The 23,596-nt window shown below is 41.2% G+C and overlaps 1 protein-coding gene across 2 annotated transcripts in view; it reads right to left on the bottom strand.

Moving 5' to 3' along the window:
* dstyk (dual serine/threonine and tyrosine protein kinase) overlaps nt 1-23,596 on the bottom strand; it is a 130,284-nt gene that overhangs the window by 14,454 nt on the left and 92,234 nt on the right. The window contains exons 11-13 of one of the 2 annotated variants that reach the window (XM_078546424.1): nt 20,522-20,636; nt 16,354-16,488; nt 6,726-10,283 (exon numbers count right to left, since the gene is read on the bottom strand). In XM_078546424.1, coding sequence (XP_078402550.1) covers nt 10,102-10,283; nt 16,354-16,488; nt 20,522-20,636 — 432 coding nt within the window. In that variant the 3' untranslated portion in view covers nt 6,726-10,101. Of the gene's footprint in view, nt 1-6,725; nt 10,284-16,353; nt 16,489-20,521; nt 20,637-23,596 lie in introns of those variants that run through there. The other variant, XM_078546425.1, reaches the window with a different exon arrangement.

A 23,596-nucleotide genomic window follows, 5' to 3' on the forward strand; every position in this document is an offset into this window, starting at 1 on the left:
TTTTTAAGTCAGGGTGGGATGCGACTTGCCAGTGGTGCTCCCATGCATCTGCTGTCCCAATTCCTCCAGGCGGTAGAGGTTGGGGGGTTTCAAAAGTGCTGTTGAAGGAGTTTCGGCAAGTTGCTGCAGTGCATTTCAGATTGTATATAATCCTGCCACAGTGCACTGGTGGTGCAGGGTGTGAATGTTTAAGGTGGTGAGTGGGGTGCTGTTCAAGCAGGCTTTGTCCTGGATGGTGTCGAGCTTCTTCAGTGTTGTACGGAGCTGCACTTGCCTGGGCAAATGGAAAAGGTTACATCACACTCCTGACTTGTGCCTTGTGGATGGTGGACAGGCTATGGAGAGTTAGGGGGAAGAATTACTTTTCACAGAATTCCCAGACTCTGACCGGTTTGAAATTTAACTGGAATTTCTGATCAATGGGAACCCCCAGGATGTTGCTAGTGGTGTCAAAGGAAGATTGCTAGAATCTTATGTTGGATCTGTTCATTGCCTGTCACTAGTGCAGTGCGACTCTTACTTGCCACTTATCAGCACAAGTCTGAATGTTGTCCTGGTCTTGCTGCATGCAGGTACGGACTACTTCAGTATCTGAGAAGTTGCAAATGGTACTGCAATCATCAGCGAACACCCCCGCTTCTGAGCTTGATAGAGGGAGGGTCATTGATGAAGCAACTGAAGGTGGTTTGGGCTTGGCCTAGCCCAAGGAGCTCCTGCAGTAATGCCCTGGGATTGAGATGATGGGCATGCAACCACAGCTATCTTCCATTGTACCAAGTAGGACTTCAACTAGTGGAGAGTTTCCCTCAATTTCAACCTAATATATTAAGTTGTTGTCATTTCTAAACCATTTTCTTCCCTTTTAAGAGTTTCCTAACTAACAGCTAGGCAGAAGCCAACAGCTAGGAAAATTGGGAAGATAGAAGGACTCACCGATTGGTTCCTCTCTTCTATAAAGCCTCCTGCTTAACACCACCCAGGTTACAACAGAAATTCCACAAGTTAAAACTGCCATTTTACTATTCCAGGTCACATCAAATTACAGTAATTCTTTACTCCACTTTCACAGAAACAAGTAAGTGACCCCACTACATAAATCAGTGGGTTAACAAATGACTGACTGAGAGAAGATTTGGAAATACCTTATTGGCTTTGGGATTTTCTCTGTTTTTAGCTTCTTCCAGCTTTTGAGCTGATTGACTGCAGAATGTTGGGGGTAGGGAGTGTCTGCTTATGATGCTCCAGCCATCATGTGTGGGATAGACTTGATAGAGCCTGCCTGCCCGCCCGCCCACCCACCAATTTTCAAACTCAGTCTGCCACTGATGTTAAGGTGTGCTAACAAAGGTTTAGTCAGTTAAAAGCAAACATGCACAGCTGAATAATCAATCTCAGATGATCTTGAGCTCCCCCACCAGCACAGTAAATGATGACAACAAATTCCTGAGCCATAGGCAAAAGTTTCCACTGCCCATTTGCCGTTGGGAGATTGGTAATGGTGCTACAACTGGTTGTAAGGCCCCTTAAAGAAATCAGTTGTGGTTTCTGATCTCATACGGTGTCTTTTGATACAAACGTGTACCTGTATGGCAAGCCCATATATGGAGTAGCCGCCCAACAATCCCCATGGGATTAATGAACACCTGGTCAGGGTAGTGGGGAGTGACTGGCACCTATACAACTGTATCCCAGCAAGCATTGTTCAACTTTGAGAACTGTATAAGGCAGAACAATGGTTCCAGTCAGAGCTGTACTATAGCAGTATGGACTATTTAAGGGGGCTTTTACAGCAACTCAGGAGATTTCCCATGGCTGGTTAGTGAGTGCAGTAGGACACAATGAATTTCTTCATATGCTGCTGTAATGTCTTAGGAATATATGAGAAATGTACATTACTATTGTGTACAATTACCTTCATTGTTCAATTTGCCAAACAATAATGCACCTGGGAAGGGGAAATGTCCAGCAATGGTCTCCAACCTCAAAAAGAACAAACTTATATCTTATCATTAGGCTAAGGTTCAAACTAGAAGACAAGTATAGAAGTCATCAGAAATTTCACAGAATGATAAATATGTGGAATTTGAATTTTGCTGAAGAGGCATGTTGCTGAACCTTTTCATCTTGCACCCATTAGGACAAATGCAAGAATGTCAAATTTCAAACACTAAATATATACGACAGGAAAAATCTTTTCTCCTGTAGTATAAATTGTTGAGACAATATGAAATTTGGCATTCATTTGGCAGTATCTCTCTTGATAGCAATATTCAAGTTCTGTACTACCAAGTGACTGTTAAAAGTGTGGAATGCTGTGTTGAAAGTTAGACAATGTTTTGCCCAAGAGCCAAAGAGAGTCTGACAACACAGAAGACCAAGTGGGAATTGGACAAGACAGACTTCTGGAGACATATCACTCTTGTGAATTCAGTCTTCCCTCTCACCTACCATCTTCCAGTCCCCTTAATGCAGAATGGCAAGCGTAACGAGCAAAAAGAATAGCACAAGTGAGATATTAAAAATACAATGAATAGGTTAATGTTCATCTTTATTATGTAGCACCTTGTATTTTGTGCAGTTTTTCCGTTTTTATATAAAACAGGATTTGAGAGCAGAGGCATTTTAACAATGGAGTAACATTTTGTTTTAAAACAAGTACTTTATCTTGAAACTTTACTCAATGGCTTTACTGGAGAAAGATTGAGGAGTACACAATGGTAAAATATTAATAATGCATCCAAATAGTTGTTTTGCATTGCACTAGAGTCCAAGCATATTTAGTATTTTAAAAATCTCCATTATGATGCCAAGACTAGTCACCATTTACATTAAAACAAAACAGTGTCAGAATATACCAAAAGAAAAACAAAATCACAATTGTTCTATACAGGATTGTGCTCATGATTCCCACAGGATTCTCCCTCAACTGGATATGCTGTAAATGTTGTTTAAACCCCTGATCCCTCCCCAATTTGAGGGGGATGGGGAGGGAAGAACATATGGGTGCGCACACAAACACACAAAATGCCCATTTTGGTTGTAAAATCCTCTCTTTACTCTAGGGTTTTACCAAGCAGGGAAATTAAGCAAGTGCTCTAGTAGGTTGGTTGGTGAACAATTAGCAGAATGGTACAGGGCCAATTAGGGCAGAATGACCGATTTGAAGGGAAAATGGGATGGGAGGGGGCAAATGAGCTTTTTTTTTTTAAAAAAAATGGCTCACTTACTGAAAATTGTGCTGCCCTTTCCCCTTCTAAGAGCATCAGCACGCAAGTGTTAGAAAAGTTTCCTATTCACCCCGTTCAGCTCCCCGTCTAGGCCCATCTTGAGCCTTTCCTTGCCATCAAATCCTGTTACAGTGAGAGTGGACAGGAGTAACAGCAATGACGAGAGGGAGGTCCTTTAAGGATGGCTTTGGTAACAATGACAATTGATGTATTGGCCGCCCTCTCATGATTCTACAGTGGTGTATGTTGTTCACAACTGAACTGAAGGTGGAGAACACTTTGACAGCTAGCCCACCCACCAAAGCCCCAGTTAAGCCCTCAAAAAGGATAATCCAAAAGGCGCCATTTCCCCCAAAATGAAAGCAGAATTGGTCCAAAATATATTTTCATAAATTTTTAGGGAAACTAAAAGTTACAAGGAATAAACCAGAATCTTTACTGTGGGATTTCTAGGTTAATTTTGTACTGGCAATTATAAGTAAAGTGCAGCAATTTAGCCAACTGTACAAAGCACTTTTGGTTTTAAAGGATTAATGAACCTTAATGGACATTTTTCACGTACCACATTCACACACATACACATTACACAAGAATACAGTTATACTTCTATTAAGTATATTATACAAACAAATATGGTTTAACATGTCAACGGTCCAAAATATTAATGAACCATATTTAGTTTATATCTTGGGTCTGGTCGGGCCATATGAGTTGAGAGAGCTTGCGCACAAATGCACACCCAAGGCTGTGACACATACGGCCGAGTGAGTGAGTGAGTGTGTGTGTGGCTATTTTGTATTTCAGCAGCATGCCCAGTTAGCTTCTGTGGCATGTGGAATTCTTGGCACTTCATTGGTTGGGAAAGTGAGGAAGGATTCAGCACAACCAAAGTGGGGGGTCGAGTGCGAAAAAGTGTGCAAGGTTGTATGTAAACATGTTGAGCCACGAGTTAGCATCTCGGGAGTCTTTAAAACTGGACTTGTGTTTTTATATATGGAGTGAAAGGCAGTGCCTTAAAGAAATAAAACCACATCGCCAGAATGGTTCGGGTAACAGTGCAAACAGGTAGAGTTACCTCACTGAGAAGTTTTACACGTAGGCGGAATTTTCCCCATCCAGCCTGCAACTTGAGCAAAATGACTTTTGCCTGGTGGGAATTTATGAACTGCAAGGTGCAATGGGTCTTGTTCTTCTGGAAAAGGAGTCAGACTTGTGCTTAGACTGTCCTTTTTAGAACTGCAGCAGCCAAGGCGAGATGGCTTTCCCACAGAGTGCCCAATTTAAAAGTGGTTGGAGCCAAGCTCACCACCTCTGCAGTTCAGTGTTGTACAACAGGCTTCAGCTCAACACAGCAACCCAAGGAACCTCAGAGGCCTGTGTACACAAAGTGCAGTTGACAGTCCAAGTGCTTTCTTTCAAAATAAAAATACAAGCCTCTTTCGAGGGCTGAAGTGCTATAAGGTAAGCCAGCCTTGTCACAGTGTTCAATAACACAATTTACACAAACTTCTCAGCTTTGCTCTTATAAGGAATACTGACCTTCAGCTCAATTAGCATTTCTGAAAGTGACATCAAAACATCTTACTACTTTGCACAGGTCAGTTTGTGGGACTGTGGAGAGATTTGCTAAGTTTCAAGTTAAAACTGGTGTACTCACACCACTGCTTTAGGATACTCAAGGTTCAAATCATCTGAATTAGTGTTGTTAGAATCGGTTTATATTATCTACATGACTTTTTTGGCTCTTGATCCCTTTATACCCCATTGTAATAAAAAAGGGAAGAAAGGGGCCTCTATCTAATTTTTTGATTATATGAAACCTCTTCAGCCCCTCCACTTTCTCTACATGCCAGGCAGCTCCTCCGGGTTTGGGATAATCAGATGACCTCCTCCAACATCTCACAGGACTGCCTGTACAGCCATATTCATCGCAATAACTTGGCAAACTATTACTCTCCCTCTAATTTTCTCCCAACTCTTATACATAACTCAGTTAAGGAGTGTGGAAGAAAATCAAACACCTGGACTCTTCTGCTCTGCCCCTCAATGCTCCAAGACTCTTACATTACTGTACCTGCGCTCTCAAAGCTGTGTCTAAAGCAATGAAGCACCCTATTGAGAAATCCAACTTAAATCCAGAATTGTTGTATGGCTAGGGATTACTCTTTTTTTTAAGAGAAGGGACAGGCTACATATGCTTTGTTTCAACTAAGCTTCTATCTGGAACTTGAAAAAAGTTGACAGTGAATGGATTTCTTTCCCTAAAAAGTCTATGCACTACCTGGATTTCTTCACAGCAGGAGGATCTGAGAACTTGGCAAATGATGCTGTGATGGAGTGTAGTTCCTCTATAAAAGGCTATGTACAAGCTAACTGGTTAAAGGTTCACTGCTTCCTGGCCCTACCATGTAATTCTATGATGCAGCTGCCAAACTACATCCCTTTGAAAATAAATCCTGAAGCTAATCCCGAGGTTAAGAGAAGAGCTCTGAACGTTTAAACTCAGGAATGCTTCAATAGATTAAACTCTCTTACTACTTCCATTGAGAGCAGCCCTGCCTCTTTCAATGTTTCTCACATCCCCTCATCTTAATTGCTTGCTGTGAATCACATTCAAATCAGTAGTGATTTCTCTCATTTCTTTAGCTTTTATAAAAAGGTTTATTTTCTAGGGCTTAAATGGGACCATGAGTATTTTCCAAGTGCTACTATTGCCCACGCAAATTTCCAATTCTGGTGAACAATTTTTCTGTACTCGTTGAGGAAGATCAATGGCACGAATGGAACAACTTCTTGGACACTGAGTTGCGGCAATACCCAACTTCCAAGTAAATAGCAGGAGCCAAATGGAAAATAAAGTTTTCTCTTTGCTGTAAAAATGTGTTTTATCGAACATTAACTTTTTGTATTTAATTACTAGAGGGGAAGATTAAAGATTTGTCACTTGCAGATGGTCAACCATACAGCAGCTCTTTCCCTCTACTTCATTAATTTGAACTTTGCTATTCCCCCCACCATCTGAACAAATTTAGGGACAGTTTTGTGCTGTGGACTTACAGCACCAGGAATGGAATGGAGCCTGGTCTCATTTCACTTAATGTAGGGTCTTTTAGACAGGCACTTCACTGGGCTAAGCTGGATTCATACCCAGGCCCAAGAGGTGAACAAACATTGCACTAACCCCACAGCCTGCTAAAAAAAAGTCTCTACGAAAATTTTCAAACGTTTCTTCGCCTTCAACCAATGGGATGGAGTTTTGAACTCACTCCACTGGTTCACACTCGATTTCAAATATGGCAAACAAAATCTAAGCAAGACAAATTTAACCCCGCAAAAAAAACTCAAATATCCAGCGAACCTAGACGGACTGGTGTAGTCAATTTGCAGCAATATCTCCCCTCTGGACACCAACCGGAATCCTATCTGGGTGGAAGGACAATAGGACTAATGCTACTGTTGTTCTTTTGGTTGGCCGGGGGCAGGGGGGGTGGGGGGCGTCACAGACCGAACAAAGTTCAAAAAGTCAATCCATCCAGATCTCGATGGGATTAGGATAGCACAGAAAAAAAACATTAATTTGTGGGGTCAAGCTGACCCTCCCAGTTGAGACATTCTGCTAATTGTCTAGTGGTTTTGATGATTTAAGTGTTTTCTGCAAAGGTAGGTTAAGGGTTTTGTCACTTGCAGGTGCTCACTTGTAAGCAGCTCCTTTCCTCTAAATTTTTTTTACATTTCAAAATTATACACAATCCCAGAGCTGTTCACCCCTTCTGCCCAACTTGTTCCACTGAATTCATGCAGGTGAAATAGGGGAAAGGGGCACCACTTGCCCTTCTTTCCTGTGTAGTGTTTCAGGGTATGGTGGTTTCTCCAAAGAGAAGCTACAGTTGAGGCTTCTTCCATTTGTGTTTTGAACTTTGGACACAGGAAGAGGGGGAAGTTGGCTGCTGGTTGGCAATCGATCTCTGAACAGACCACTAAATTCTATGACAAGAGGATCCATCAGTCCACCTACTTTATGACAGTGAAGCAAGTGGGGCATTTAGGTTTCAAACTTAGAAATACTGGGGTAAGGACCCATCAGTGATGCTACCAGCATTCTGATTTATCCTGCCCGATTTAATAACTTATTTTTCTATCACATAGTTTAGAAGACTTTTTGATCAGTAACAAAGTAATACTTTTGCTCCAAAAGCAATACTGGTTAAAACAATCTAAACAAAGTGCAAGAGACTCATTGGTTAGTAGGAGACAACTTTCACATGTATCCAAGGTGATGCAGTCCCTGCAAATGTTCAGGCTCTCAAACACATGTCCAGCCATTCAATGCCTCTTACCTTGGGAGAAACATGACAGTCAAACGAGCAGCAGAATTACTAATTGAACATTCCATCCTATAACCACATGGTGCTACAGGCTTGGAGAAGAGGGTTCTCTGTCCATTTCAGTCTGAAGAGTTAAGGCTTCTCCTACATAAAAACATTTTGCCAAGCTGCTTTTGCACCAAATTTGTCACTCTTCTGTCTCATTCATCTACCAACCCTAATGCCTGCCCTTCTAAGAACTGCATCCTTCTCAACAGCATCAAATAATGTCCCAGACACTGTGAACTCAGCAGCAGATTTCAAAACAACTCAACAATTCAACACTTGCATGTCACACCAAATGATCAAACTGAACTGATCAGATTACTGAGTAAGTTCTCAAGCATTCAAAAGCACCTAGCCTGGATCTTTTTTGGTAATAAAGTTAGTGTTTACATCATCTTCAAGTGGATTGTGGAAGGATGAAGCGTTAAATCTAACAGTCAGTCCTTAGTTCAGAAAGAAATGAACTCGGCCAATTTGGCTAGATGTACTGGTGTCAAAGTACTAAATTAACAGGTTTTGTGTTCTAAGAATGAATTAGATCCCATTGGCTACTGCTTCCAGTCACTTATTCAATGACTCTTCTGGCCCCAGAAACACCCCTATTTTTTATAAAAGTGATTACCAATATAGATATCCATACAATGTATCTTTCCTGTCTTATGATAACCCTCACATTTGAAAAAAAGTGTTCCAATATCTTAGTTTAATACGGAAATGAGTGAATGACCAAATTTCTGGAAGATTATGGATTTCAACGGGGAAAAACTCAACCATTTAGAAAAGAAGCCCTTTACCTTGGGAGGGGACCAGAGTCACAGAAAAAATAAGTAAACAATAAAGATACACAGAACAGTTTAAAAATAACACTTATAAAACAGCAGATTAGAACACAAAATGAAGGTTTAGCCGGAAATGCAAGATGAAAGATAGGGAACCTTCAGCCCGATCTGCACTCTTTAAAAAAGGATGGAGTGTAAAACAAGGCTGCTGATTCACTATTTCTTGTTCAAGACCCCTCACCAAGTTTTCAGCCACAACACACTTAGCAAATGGAGTTGACCCCCAGTTTGCTGATAACTGACCAATGTGCCCATAGAACATGGCACAGCCTGCCATTCCTGAAGTGCCTGATACTGCTAAATTGGCAGGTAGATGACCAAGTAAAGCAAAGCTGAGATCTTTAACTTGGTTCTTCTAATGGTTGAAAATGAAGCTACGAACAATGGAAGGAAATGTAGTGTTCAACGTTGGGAAGCTTCAAATGTCCTCAAATCAGAGGTATTCCGCTCCTTAATTTCTTGGCTAGAGAGGACGGTCAGGACTGTAGCAACCTTTCCCTCCATCGGGTGCTACATTTGCTCGAGGATCAGCAGAAGCTGAAGAATCCATCGGATGGCAAACACATGGATAGTTGTTGAATACGGTCATTGGCACATTGCTAAAAGCACAAGGGCTAAATGTAAAAATTGGGATTTCTTTCACGTTTCACTTTTAAAACCTTTCAAGCATCAGCATTTTCCTCGTAGCCTCCGTTCCCAGTTTTTATTCAACTGAACTATGATTGTGTGTAGTGATATTGTTCTTCAATATTTAGAAAAGGATCTTAATGCACCAAAAGACTCAAACGAGCTGTTAATAAAATAAAAGTGGCAATTCTTTTGTAAAACACCACCAGGCACAAGCAGGGATCAGGGACTATTAACTGACACCTTCAAAAGGAGGAGGAGGGTAGAGGAGCAATCATCTCCATCTTCGATCCAGTACACAGCAGCACAGACAAGGCAAATAGTGCGACTCTGCATAATTTCCCAAAACTTGTGAGTTCCAAACTAAAAATATTAAATGTAAAATTAGTGCAAAGTGACACTATTTTTGGAAAGAGAGAAAGATGAGTGCCAGTAGTGCAAAAACAAATACCACTGTGCCCTGGTATTAGAAGCTATTGACAGAAAATGAATGATGAATGCTGCCAGTGCTCTAATCTTGAGCCAAGGTGTTCTTTTCCTCCCCATTGTCTCCCCCCATCCCTGAGCGAAAGAACACTCATGCACCAGATGCAATCTACACTCAATGCAATAGTTCATGTGGATCAGAGGGGGCTGGGAAGAGGAAAGGAAATTGGTGGATGGGAGGGAAGCTGCAAGGAATAGAGAGCTACATTCCTATCTTTTCCTCCTTTTAATGATATTGTGAGAGAACTTGGAGAACTGCAAGCAAGGTTTACTCAAAAATACTGTCCAGAAAAAAAGCCAATGAGTTCCTTGCAACAGTCCCAACAAGCTGTCCAATTGCATCCTCCACAAGTCCAAGAAAATGGATAAAAAATATCAAGTTTTGCTTTCTTGCTGCATAGCAGAAGGTAAACAGTAATGCTGAACTAGTGTTAATACTTATATTGAGTCAATTGAAACAACCCGGCCTCAATAAACTGGCTTCCTCCTTTGCTTCTTTACCCCCACTCTGTGGCGTGTTCCTGCAAATCCGCACTGTTTTCCACTCGCTCATCACGTTGAGCCATCGTTGTACAGCGGCCCAGAGTTACTTTTACAGAGTCTGTCCATGATGCTTTGCAGGATGGGTTGAACTATTCCGAGCAAGGGCCTCTGGGAAGGGTCACCGTTCCAGCACGCCTCCATCAGCTGCCAGCACTCCTCGTCAAACGAAGGTAGTCGTTCCGGCCGTGCACCTAGAACCACAGAATCACTGAATTACACTACATGAAGGTGGCCACAAAGGAGGCCATTCAGCCCATTGTGACAGCTCTTTAAGGCCGGCTAATCAGTCCCACTGTCCCTTGATCTTTCCCCATAACCCTTTAACTGTCTCCTTTTCAAGTATTTATCCAGTTCCATTTTTAAAGTTATTGAACCTGCTTTCACCATCCTTACAGACACTGTTCCAGATCACATCTTGTTGACCCCCTTTTTTTCACAATTGTCTTAAAACTGTATTTAATGACACTTGTCAAGAAAACAAGAAATAGTAATATTTTCCTTCTGGTAATGACCCCAGCATATTTATGTACTGAAAGTCAGGCTGTTGAGGTTGCAGATATGGTAATTGGAGGTAGAACATTAGCTAGGGACGTTGTGATAGACATGGAGTTACAGGAGAAGCAAAGTTTAAAAAGTGTCCAGCAAGGGAAATTGACGGGGTTAAACTGTTTATACTTCAATGCAAGGAGTATTACAAACAAGGTAAATGAGTTAAGGGCACAGGACACATGGCAGCAGGATGTCATTGCTATAATGGAGACCTGGCTAAAGGAAGAACAAAACTGGCAGCTTAATATCCCTGGTTATAGAGTCTTCAGGCATGATAGAGCAGGAGATAAAAAAGGAGGGGTAGCACTAATGGTTAAAGAATCAATTTCAGTTGTGAGAAGGGATGATATACTAAATGGGTCAACAAACGAGGCTTTATGGATTGAGCTTAGAAATAAAAAAGGGGCAGTCACACTACTGGGAGTATACTGCAGACCCCCAAATAGTGAAAGGGATACAGAAGAACAAATATGTAGGCAAATTTCTGCTTGTAAGAACAAGAGGGCAATAATAGTAGCAGACTTCAACTATCCTAATATCAACTGGGATTCAAACAATATAAGGGGCACTGAGGGAGAAAAATTCATGCAGTGTGTCCAGGAAAATTTTTCAACCAATTAGTGACAAGCCCAACAAGAGGAGATGCAATTCTAGACCTAGTCTTGGGGAACGAAGAAGGGCAAGTGGGTGAAGTGACAGTTGGCGACCATATCGGGGACAGTGATCACAATTCAGTTAGATTTAGCATTACCATGGAAAAAGACAGAGATAAGGCAGGAGTAAAAGTCTTGAACTGGGGGAAGGCAAATTTTGCAGAAACGAGCAGGGACTTGGCTGAGGTGGACTGGACAGCACTGCTGGAGGATAAAACAGTGGAAAACCAGTGGGAAGCACTAAAAACCGAGATCCTAATTGTACAAAGTAGACATGTCCCCTACAAAAATAAGAGTGGTACTGCCAAATCTAGACACCCCTGGTTGTCTAGAGGAATACAGGGGAAGATCAAACAGAAAAAGAAAGCGTACGATAGGCACAAAGAACTAAGCACTGCAGATAGCCTAGACGAATATAGGAAGTGCAGGAACGAAGTAAAAAAGGAAATAAGGAAATCAAAGAGAGGGCATGAAAAAAGATTAGCAAGTAAAGTTAAAGATAACCCAAAGATGTTTTACCAATACATTAATGCTAAAAGGTTAGTTAAGGAAAAAGAAAAATCAGAGATGAAGATGGAAACTTGTGTGTAGATGCAGAGGCTGTGGGAAGGGTTTTGAATGAATATTTTGTCTCCATGTTTACAAAGGAAAGGGAGGATGTAGATATAGTAGTCCAGGAGGAACACTGCGAGATATTGGGTGGGATAGTCATAAAGAGAGGGGAAGTACTCGAAGCGTTGAAATTCTTGAAAGTTGATAAGTCACCAGGGCCAGATGGATTGTTTCCGAGGCTGCTGAAGGAAGTCAGGGAGGAGAAAGCAGATGCTCTGAGGATGTTTTTCCAATCTTCACTAGATACAGTGGAGGTACCGGGGGACTGGAGAAATGCAAACGTAGTTCCATTGTTTAAGAAGGGATCAAAGGAAATGCCAAACAATTAAAAGCTAGTTAATCTTACATCGGTGGTGAGTAAATTAGTAGAATCAATCCTGAGAGATAGGATTAACTGTCGTGTGGAAAGGCATGGACTAGTCAGGGATGGTCAGCATGGATTTGTTAAAGGAAGGTCTTGCCTCATAAATTTGATTGAATTCTTTGAGGAAGTGACAAGAAGGGTTGATGAAGGTAGTGCAGTGGATGTTGTGTACATGGATTTTAGCAAGGCATTTGACAAGGTCCCACATGGCAGATTGGTCAGGAAAGTAAAAGCCCATGGGATTCAGGGTAATGTGGCAAACTGGATAAAAGGTTGGCTTTGTAACAGGAAACAAAGGTTAATGGTCAATGGATGCCCTTGCGAATGGAAAGTTGTCTCAAGTGGTGTTCCACAAGGTTCAGTGTTGGGGTCCTTGCTGTTTGTGTTATATATTAACGATTTGGACGTGAACGTGGGGGGAAATTTGCAGATGACACAAAGATTGGCCGAGTAGTGGATAGTGTAGTGTAGAGGATAGCCATAATCTCCAAAACGATATAGATGGGTTGGAGGAGTGGGCAGTAAAGTGGCAGATGGATTTTAACATAGAGAAGTGTGAGGTCATACATTTTGGGAGGTCAAACAATTACAGGGAATGCACAATAAATGGGAATATACTAAAGGGGGTAGATGAAGTGAGAGATCTTGGCGTACAAGTACACAGGTTCCTAAAGGCAACACAGTTCAAGTAGGCATGGTTGTAAAGGCGGCATATGGAATGCTCTCCTTCATTGGCAGAGGTATATAATATAAAAGTCATGATATAATGTTTGAATTGTATAAAACACTGGTGAGGCCACAACTGGGGTACTGTGTGCAGTTCTGGTCACCACATTACAGGAAGGACGTAATAGCTCTGGAGAGAGTGCAGAGGAGGTTTACAAGAATGTTGCCAGGGTTAGAAAAAAGTGTAGCTACGAGGAGAGATTGGATAGGTTGGGGTTATTTTTCTTAGAACAAAGAAGGCTGAGAGGTGACTTGATTGAGGTGTACAAAATTATGAGTGGAATAGATAGAGTGGACAGGATAAAATTGTTTCCCTTGGTGGAGAACTCTAGAACCAGGGGACATAGATTCAAAATAAGTGGCAGAAGGTGTAGGGGGGACATGAGGAAAAACTTTTCTTTTATTACACAGAGGGTAGTGGGTGTCTGGAATTCGCTGCCCAAGTTGGTGGTAAAGGCATAAACTCTAAATTCTTTTAAAAAGTACCTGGATCTGCACCTAAAGTGCTGAAAGCTGCAGGGCTATGGGCCAGGTGCAGGAAGGTGGGATTAGAAATGGCACCTGGGTGCCCTCGGGCTGCCATGGACAAGATGGGCCGAATGGCGGCCTCCTGTGCTGTAACTTTTCCATGGTTCTACGGTTCTGACTAGAGTGACTGCGAGGATCTAAAGTCAACAGTGGTTTTGGTTAATGAACCAAGAGGAACTACAATCAGAGTTTTACATAAAGCAATGACAGGAATAGTTTTGAATTGAGTTGTTTTAGTTCAAAGGAGGTATATGCAGGTTGTAAAAAGGTGCAAGGAAATAAGGAAAAGATAGACTTGTAAAACAAACTTATCCTAAGAGCTAAAGAACAATGTAATCAATCTGGCAAGAAAGCATTTCTGGTTGAAATAAGAGGTACATGCAAACGTACGAATTAGGAGAAGTAGACCATTTGGCCCCTCGAGTTTACTACGTCATTTAATAAGATCATGGTTGATCAGATTGTGGCCTCAATTCCACATTCCACCTACCCCCCATAACCTTTGACTCCTTGTTAGTCAAGAATCTATCACTGCCTTAAAGATATTCAATGGCTCCGCCTTCACTGCTCTCTGGGAAAGAGAATTCCAAAGACTCTCAACACTGAGAAAAAATTTCTTCTAATCTCTGGCTTAAATGGAAGACTCCTTATATTTAAAATCTGTTCCCTAGTTCTGGTCTCTCCCACAAGGGGAAACATTCTCTCAGCATACAAAAACAGAGCAGAAATCAGGCAACAATCCCGCTACATCTCGAAGAGGAAAAGATAAAACCAGGGGAATAGAGGTTGGAATACATCAAAATTAGCAAGGGAATAGATAGAGCTGGGGAATAAAAGTAATACAGGTGGTAATGTGGATTCACACTATCCATATACCTCAATGTCGTGGGCTATTTGTCAGATTAGCACACAAAGACAGCTTTCAGTTCTGCTGAATAGGGAGGCTGTGTTATGGAAACCTAGTTGAAGGAAGGTCATTCATCCACATTGTTGGAGTTTGGGACATCTTTTGGCCACTGTTTATAATAATGAAGTGATTGAAGGGCTAATGTGAATCATATAACATGGTAATCATTGGGAGAGATTGAGAGAACTTCAATATATTGTCTCCACACCATAATATATATCTGCATTGTGTGTCGTTTTGCTATATTGTGGTCTAGTGTTAGTATGAATGGAATATAGAGGTTAAAGATAGGAATGCTATAAGTGTTTTGAGTAAACCATTATAGTGTAGTCATGTTGAAACTGTGGTGTGAGATGTACCCAAGTTCTTATAGTGAATCGGAAACTCAATTTGTGTAATCGTATAGGTATATTGTAAAATGAATTAACCAAATACTCATGTTGGATTGTGTAATACGAGCTTGAGAAAGACCTGATTTTGCAATTGTCGTGTGGTGTTTAACAAAATGAAAGAACAGGAAAGCGTCCCAGCAATATGCTTTCCATGGTATTGCCTTCACAGTCACGAGGATAATTTGGGATCATTGCAGGAGAGACGGCCAGATAACTTGTAGCACAAAGCTGGCTAACAACACACGAGACATTTCCCCATGCACCACGAATAGACTCAAAACCTTTCATCTTATGATTAGGGATGGAGGTACAGATAAGTCTGGTGTCAGTGACATCACTGCTATTAACAGGCCGCAATTACTGACAGAATGAATCATGCGATGTTCAGGAGGATAGAAATATTAAAGAAAATACAAACCCACACTTACTTCAAACTCTGTGGCTGAAGTAAAGATAAAATGCATTTTTTGGCTGGCAGAGGATGACTCAAACCTAGATCATTGTGGGTGCGAATTCATGGTACAAATTTATCAGAGGGAACGAGATTTACGATGTGGGAGCTGGGAGAGCTGATGTAGCAATTTTGAACTGCAGCCTGGCCTGAGAATACTTAAACCCAGTAATAAAATTCGCATCAAGCCCCTTCTTAGGCCAGCCTGCAGGTCAAAATTGCCACAAAGTCAAGTTAGGTCAACTCTCCCAGGTCCCACATCTTAAATCCCATTCCTTTTAATATTTTATACAGTGAACTCACTTACCAGAATCGGGATCAAGTAATCCATTTGTGCATTGACCAATTCCTTTCACTCCAAAATACCGCCTCAGTTCTAAGCTCTGGAACTCTCTCCTAAACTTGTTGTCTCTCTCTCTTCTAAGATGTTTCTTCAAACCTACCTGCAACCAAGGTTATGGCTGCACTAAAAGCACAAGGGCTAAATGGAAAAATTGGGATTTCTCTCACATTTCACTTTTAAAACCTTTGAAGCATCACACTCCTCTCAGACTCAGTTCCAAGTTTTTATTCAACTGAACTATGATTATGTGCAGGAGTGGTATTGTTCTTCGGTATTTTGATGAGGATCTTAATGCACCAAAAGACTCAAGTGAGCTGTTTGAGGAAAAAAGGTGGTGGCAATTCTTGTGTAAAACACCACCAGGCACAAGCAGGGACCAGGAACGATTGACTGACACGTTTAAAAGGAGGAGGACAGTAGGGGAACAGTCATCTCCAGTTCACATCTCAATGCAATACACAGCAGCACAGACAAGGCAAATTGTGAAACTCTGCATAACTTCCAAAAAATTGTGAATTCCAAGCTAAAAATGTCAAATGTAAAATTAGTGCTAAGTTTTTGATTACCTGTCCAAACGCCACCTTTTGGGTTGTCAATTTTGGTTGGATTACTAATCTGTGAAATGCATTAGGACGTTTAACTACATTAAACAGGTGTTATTTACATGCAAGTACTTGTTGAGACAGCCTCCAACTTACTTCACTTTAGACGGCATAGAAAAGTAGCTACCACGTACCTTTCTTCACATTGTTCCACAGCTGATCCTTGCTTGAACATTTTTCAAACGCCTCCGGGAGTTTAATTGTTCCAGTGCACAGATACCAGAAAAGGATTCCGAATGCATACACATCCACGGAATTATCATACTTTCCTAAAGGTTTTTTGGGGCGGGGGTTGGAGATGAAGGTTAAAGAAACAAATGTAAGCATTATACTCTTAATATTTGAGGACATGCTGTGGCTAGTTAACTAATGATCCTCATCCTCCCTTCCCCACACCCAGTCTCAGGTGAACCCATTCTGACTTGTTAGAAACACCGCTGAAGACAAAACAGCTGGTTTCTCTTCACCGCTACCTAGTGGGTGGTATTTGTGAAGTGCTGACAGCAGGGTCATGGTGGGCTGTCTTGTACCTCTGCTTCATATCAAGAAATAGACAGTTATGCGAGAGCTACAAAGGCTATGGAACAAAGGTGGATTATTGGAGTTGAGGAGCAGATCAGATCTGAATGAAAAGTGGAAGGGGTTGGAGGGGCCCAAATGGCCGACTCCTATTCCTTTGACAAGGTCAATTTCAACAAAAGTGGCTCAGTAACAGTGCAGGGTCCCTTGGTGCCAAACTCACTTTTTATTTGTTAGAGGGAAGTTAAATATATTAAAAGAAAACACAGTAAGAATTTGCTGATCACGCTTAAATCTCTAGGCAGCCATTGATGCTAAAGTTATTAACAGTTGAGGAAAACCAGATGGACATTGCACAGCCTTGAGAGACAGGCTGGAGATAAAATATGATATAAATTAGATTAAGTGTGCTGCTCTCTCAGACAAGGGAAGGGACAAGGTGGTTTTAGCTTAGATATGGGAAGATGAACAATGGACAAAGAAGGGGCTTTGATGAAACACAAAAACACAGTCTTGAGTTGCAAGAATCAAGGTTCATGTATACATGCCTTAATCCTGATTGGATAACATAATTATGTATACATCCTTTAGAATAATTGGTTAGCAAATCACATGTTTATGTACTCAATAGGATAGAGATAGTATGGAGCTGGTGTGTCGGTTACCTATTGGATGTATTCAAATATACTCAAATGTGTTAGGATAAGAAAAGGTACAAAAGTAGTGAAATGTAATCAGGGAGCTGCGTCTTAATTCTTAGGAATGATTGCGGCTCCCTTGCATATGTTAAAAGGAAGCCTGAGTCTCGTGTGGTCGTTGCGGGATCAGAGTGTGTAACATCTCCCCTTCACATTGAAATAGCCTTGTGCATGATGATGATATTTCGGGGGGCGGGAGAGTATATACACACAGGAAAAGTAAACCATCCATTCGTCAGTTTGGCCACTAGAACTGAATTGTTAGCCAAGTGTCAGTGGCGACAACCATTCATCTTGCGGCAGTTGTTACTCTGTCATTCAGAATGACACTGTTTCTTTGAGTAGTCATTTGATGCTTTCAATGTTGCTTACAGCACACACCAGTGGATGGTTAACCCAGTATAAATCATGGATTTGTGAGCACCTATTTCTGCCAAACAGCAGACAGATGTCAAAATTAGAACCCCAATCAAAGCTGTGTAACTTCACCAAGTCAGTCAGTTCCCCACTGCCAAGGGTACACTGTATGCTAAAATATTAGATCAGAAGTCTGACTGCCCAACACAACTGGTAAAAGAGAATGGTTAGCTGCCACCATACACCTTTGCTGATCTATCACCTAGAAGAGGATCTTAAGATTTCCATGTCTTTAAGTGCCAGATCCAAAAATCAGCAAGAAAAAGGTAAAAACCAACAGGTTGAACATTAACACAGGAAATGTCAGAAATACAAATGTTAAATCAACCAACATGAGAAATACCTTGAGATATTTATTTTAAAATAATGTTAAATCCGGAAGGCTGTATTTTAAGTTCAACAACTTCAGACCATGAATTCTCCCTCACCCCTTTTTTACAACTCATTTTTAATTTCTAATCCACTTTTTTTTTTCATTTTCATTCATTTATTCATTGTTTTATCCCCTCCCCCCACAAGGGTGCTATAAAAATATAATAATAAAAGCAAAATACTATGGATGCTGGAAATCTGAAACAAAAATAGAAGATGCTGGTAAAACTCAGCAGGTCTAATAGCATCTGTGGAGAGAGAAACAAAGTTTAACGTTTTGAGTCCAAAAGACTCTTCAGGGCTGAAGAGAAGTAAATATGTGATGAAATGTATACTGTTTAAGGGGAGTGGAGCAGGTGAAGCTGGATGGAAGGCCAGTGGTAGTTGGGGGCAAAGAAGAGATTGACAAAGATGTCATGAACAAAACGACAAAGGGGATGTTAATGGTAAGGGCTAAAGGAGGTGCTGATAGTTGCATTAAGGTAAGAAAGCAGAATGTGATAATAGCAGGACAATGGTAAGCACTCTGGAAAGAACAACATGAACAAGGTGACAGATGGCCCCTTGTGGGGGTGGGGTGGGGGAGGGGACAGCGGTGGGGAAAAAGGATTGAAAATAAGATAATAGGTGGAGATAAAACAATGAATAAATGAATAAAAATGAAATAAATAATAAAAATAAGTGGATAAAAAACAAAAATTAAAAATGAGTATTGAAAAAAAAAAATGGGTTAAAAAAGGGGTGAGGAAGAGTTCATGATCTGAAGTTGTTGAACTCAATGTTAAGTCCGGAAGGCTGTAAAGTGCCTAATCAGAAGATGAGGTGCTGCTCCTCCAGTTTGCGTTGGGCTTCAAGAACAGACATGTGGGCATGAGGGCAGGGTGATGTGTTGAAATGGCAAGGAAGGTCTGGGTCATGCTTGAGGACAGACCGAAGGTGTTCCGCAAAGCGGACACCCAGTCTGCGTTTGGTCTCTCCAGTTTAGAGGAGACTACATTGGGAGCAGCGAATGCAGTAGACTAAATTGAAGGAGGTGAAAGTGAAGCACTGCTTCACCTGAAAGGAGTGTTTGGGCCCTTGGACGGTGAGGAGTGGGGAGGCAAAGGGGCAGGTGTTGCACCTTCTGCTGTTGCATGGGAAGGTGCCATGGGATGGGGGATGAGGCGTTGGGGCTGATGGAGGAGTGGACCAAGGTGTCCCGGAGGGAACGGTCCCTACGGAATGCCGATTGGGGTGGGGGGCCCCTGCTGCAATGTTCCAGTGAAGCCCAACGCAAACTGGAGGAACAGCACCTCATCTTGCGATTAGGCACTTTACAGCCTTCCGGACTTAACATTGAGTTCAACAACTTCAGACCATGAACTCTCACCTCTATCCTCACCCCTTTTTTCAATACTCATTTTTATCTTTATTTTTTATTCACTTAATGTTATTTATTTTCATTTTTATTCATTGTTCTTTCCCCTACCTTTTACCCTATTTTCGATCTTTTTTCTCCACCACTGTCCATGTCCTCCATCCCACCCACATAAGGGCCATTTGTTACTTGTTCATGTTTTTCCAGAGTGCTTACCATTGTCCTATTATCACATTCTGCTTTCTTACCTTAATGCAACTATCAGCACCTCCTTTAGCCCTTACCACTCCCATGACCTTTGTCCTTTTGATTATGACATCTTTGTCAATCTCTCCTTTGCCCCCATCTATCACTGGCTTTCTATCCAGCTTCACCTGCTCCACTCCCCTTAAATATGATAAATTTCATCACATTTTTACTTCTCTTTAGCTCTGAAGAAGAGTCTTATGGACTCGAAATGTTATCTCTGTTTTTCTCTCCACAGATGCTGTTAGACCTGAGTTTTTCCAGCATTTTCTGTTTTTGTTTCTATATAAATGCAAATTCTTGCTACCACCTATGCACGTCTCAAGCAACATGCGCTGGTTGTCCTTTGGTATCTCATCTAAGAGGATCTTTCCCATGTGCTGGGTAAGCTATTCAATCAAAAAGGGAATCAGAATGTGCCAAGCCCTCTTACCCACCATTGGTACACCAGACGAGGATCAAGGGTGGAAACTCTGCTCGACTTTACCTTTCTCAACTTAAGAGACCTTAAACAGCCATGTTTGCCAAGCTAACTCAACAGCATTGAAGCCTGGCACTTCTCAGCTGTGTGACTTAGCTCACAGGTTAGAGTTAGTATGTCATAGCCCACACTTTCCTAATGCAACGTTGGCTTAGCAATTCTGTCTGGAAGCTCCCCCAGTCAAACAATCCCAAACTGATAAAACAACATACCTGAAAACAGCTCAGGGGCCATGTGTATAGGAGTCCCCACGATGCTCCCAGACATCATAGCTTCGGGCTTGCAGAACCCCAGGTCAGTGATTTTGGCTCGATTCTGCTTATCCAACTATGGAATCATAAAAAAGAGACAAAAAAAATTTGAAACAAAACACCCTACAGAAAGCTAGGAGACTAAATGTGCCTCAAATAAAATCTGCTCCTGACAATGTAGTCCTACCAATATAGAAGAGTCACATGGACTCAAAATGTTCCTCTCTCCACAGATGCTGCCTGACCTGAGATTTGCCAGCATTTTCTGGTTTTTATTTCAGATTTCCAGCATCCACAGTGCTTTGCTTTTATATTAATATAGTGCGACCATTTTGCCCACCAACTTTAGTTAAATAGCAAGAGGGAGCTCACCAGGTGTCCCTAGTGAACAATTTTCCCTCAACAACACTGCCAAAGACATGGCATCCCACTATCCATCATCATGGGGGAGGCAGTGATGTCGTCGTCATTGGACTAGTAATCCTGAGACCAAGGGTAATGCTCTGGGGGCCTGGGTTTAAATACCACCATGGAAGATGACGGAATTTGAATTCAATAAAACACCCAAGTTAAAAGTCTATTAATAGCCACAAAAGCATTGTCGATTGTTGTAAAAACCCATCTGGTTCACTCATGTCCTTTAGGGAAGGAAATCTGCCATCTTTACCTGGTCTGGCCTATATGAGACTCCAGATCGACAGCAATGTGGTTGACTCTTAACTGCCCTCTGAAATGGCTGGAGGCCACTCAGTTCATGGGCAAATAGGGTTAGGCAACAAATGCTGGCCTTAAAAAAAAAAAGCACACTCTCGATAGTGCATTCGCTCAGAGATCAGTGATTTATGATTACCTTTACTTAAAAAGTAAAAAGCTGAGTGAGAAAGTTGGATGAGATAAAGTGGCTTGTGTGAAGAAAAGAAACATGGCAGACTTGATGGGCTAAGTAACCTCTCTCTACTGGAACAGTCCTTTATTACAAAACAATGTGGGGGAGGTGGGTGAAAAAAAAATATTTCCTCAGGATGCCTGCTCCAACTGCCTGTAGAGAGGTTTCCTGCCACAGGAATGAGGGCGGATCTGGAGAACACTGAGGAAATTCACCCTCATTACATTATTGCAGAGTTTGTACTCTACTTTTTGGTGACCAACTTGTCCCCATATAACAGTAGCTGCGCTTCAAAAGTAATTTATTGGTTGCAAAGTGCTTTGAAGTATCCAAATGACAAAGACAGAACTTGCATGTATTTAGCACCTCTCACAACCTTGGCACATCCCAAAGTGCTTTACGTCCAATGATTTACTTCTGAAATATAGTCACTGCTTGGCCCATTGAGTTGGCCCCAGCTCTTTCAAAAGGGCAAATGAGCTAGTCCCATCCCGCTTTCTCCATATCCCTTCCTTCAAGTACCTAGCAATTTCTCTTTTGGAAGTTACTTTGATAGGGTTGCCAATCCTCCAGGTTTAGTCTCGAGTTTCCAGGAATTAAAGAGAAAATCTCCAGGACACAGTTGTATACAGTGCTGGAGAAAAACCATAGGGACATTAAAAAAAAAGATACTTTTGTCATTTTCTGTGAACATTGCTCTTGACCAGATATAAAAATATTAAAAATGGGGAGAAAAGGCTGTTTGGCTGATGGTCAAGCATCATCCAACTGGGTAATGAGTCTTTCTGCTTTCCAATTGGGTCACAAGGATGGAATGTGTTGGCTAATTGTTGGAATATGGGGAAAGTCATATCACAAAACTTCCAGGAATACATTTAATCACAGTTGGAAACCCTAACTATTGAATATGTATCCACCACTCAGACTGTGCATTCCAAATGATCATCATTGCATAAAAAGATTTTTTCATGTCACATTTGGTCCTTATGCCAATCACCTTAAGTCTGTGCACTCTGGTTATCAACCAGACATAATAAAACCATTCTTCTTCGTTTACTCTATCCAAACCCTTCACGATATAAAGCACTTATGTCAAGTCACCTGAGCTTTCCCTGTTCCAAGGAGAACCCTACCTAATTATAATCCTTCTTTCCTGGAGCCTTTCTAGTAAATCACTTGTGTATCTTCTCCAAAGCCTGCACACCGTTCATAAAATGTGGTGCTCAGAATTGGACACAATTCTCTAGTTGGGGCCAAACTATTATATAGATTTAGCAGAACTCCCTGCTTTTTGTATTCTATTCCTTGATTTATAAGCCCAGGACACCATATGCTAAAGTCACTTGCTATAATTTTGTCATCATAAAGGTTACATCAATGTAGGGTGACTCATTCTTACATTTAATTGTCTTCTTCTGAAAACTATTTCACTGTGTGCATATCTCATTGGCTTCAGTGCAGGGATATTGTTAAAGCATCTGACATACAAAAGAGTTACTAATGAAGGGTTTCCATTGTCAACTAGATGTGCATTATTTCTCTTCCAACCTTATTGTTAAACATTGAAGGAACAGATTTAATTTATAATATAAAGCAAGAAAGGTTGCGATGAACAGGCTAGAAAATCAATTCAACTTCAAAGTTAAATCATGGCAGAAAGACCTTGAGAGATAATAAATACCAAGTTACAATAGCCAAAGATGGCAATTTCCTCCCTTTTATAACTGAGAAAACCAGTTAACATTTCCCGTGTTCAAAGTGGAAGATGCAGATAAACTGGATTAATGCCGAGATTGATTTTCAAAAAACAGTTTAGCTTGTGAACCCAGCGTCAGCATCAGAAAGAGTCTCAACTTCCCTGACCTCAAAGTTACTTCTCCCAAAACAGAAGCTGTGTCAACTTTTCTATTTCCCACTTTCCTGCAGTAAGTGAGGGGATACCAGTGCTTTGTATCTATATGGTCCAACAGGTTAAAATTACCCAAATCATTTCAAATAGGAGATAGCACAGAAGCACCTAATTGCATTGGATTCAAAACCAAACAATTAGGGGAAAAAAGTATGCAGCCATATTCACTGCACAACATTACTCATGGAACAAAGTCTCAAGAGGGAGAGGAGAAACTACATCCCTCGTCTCAGATGAAACA

This window comes from Cetorhinus maximus, chromosome 8 (genome assembly GCF_964194155.1).
Source record: "Cetorhinus maximus chromosome 8, sCetMax3.hap1.1, whole genome shotgun sequence".
NCBI classification, from domain to species: domain Eukaryota; kingdom Metazoa; phylum Chordata; class Chondrichthyes; order Lamniformes; family Cetorhinidae; genus Cetorhinus; species Cetorhinus maximus.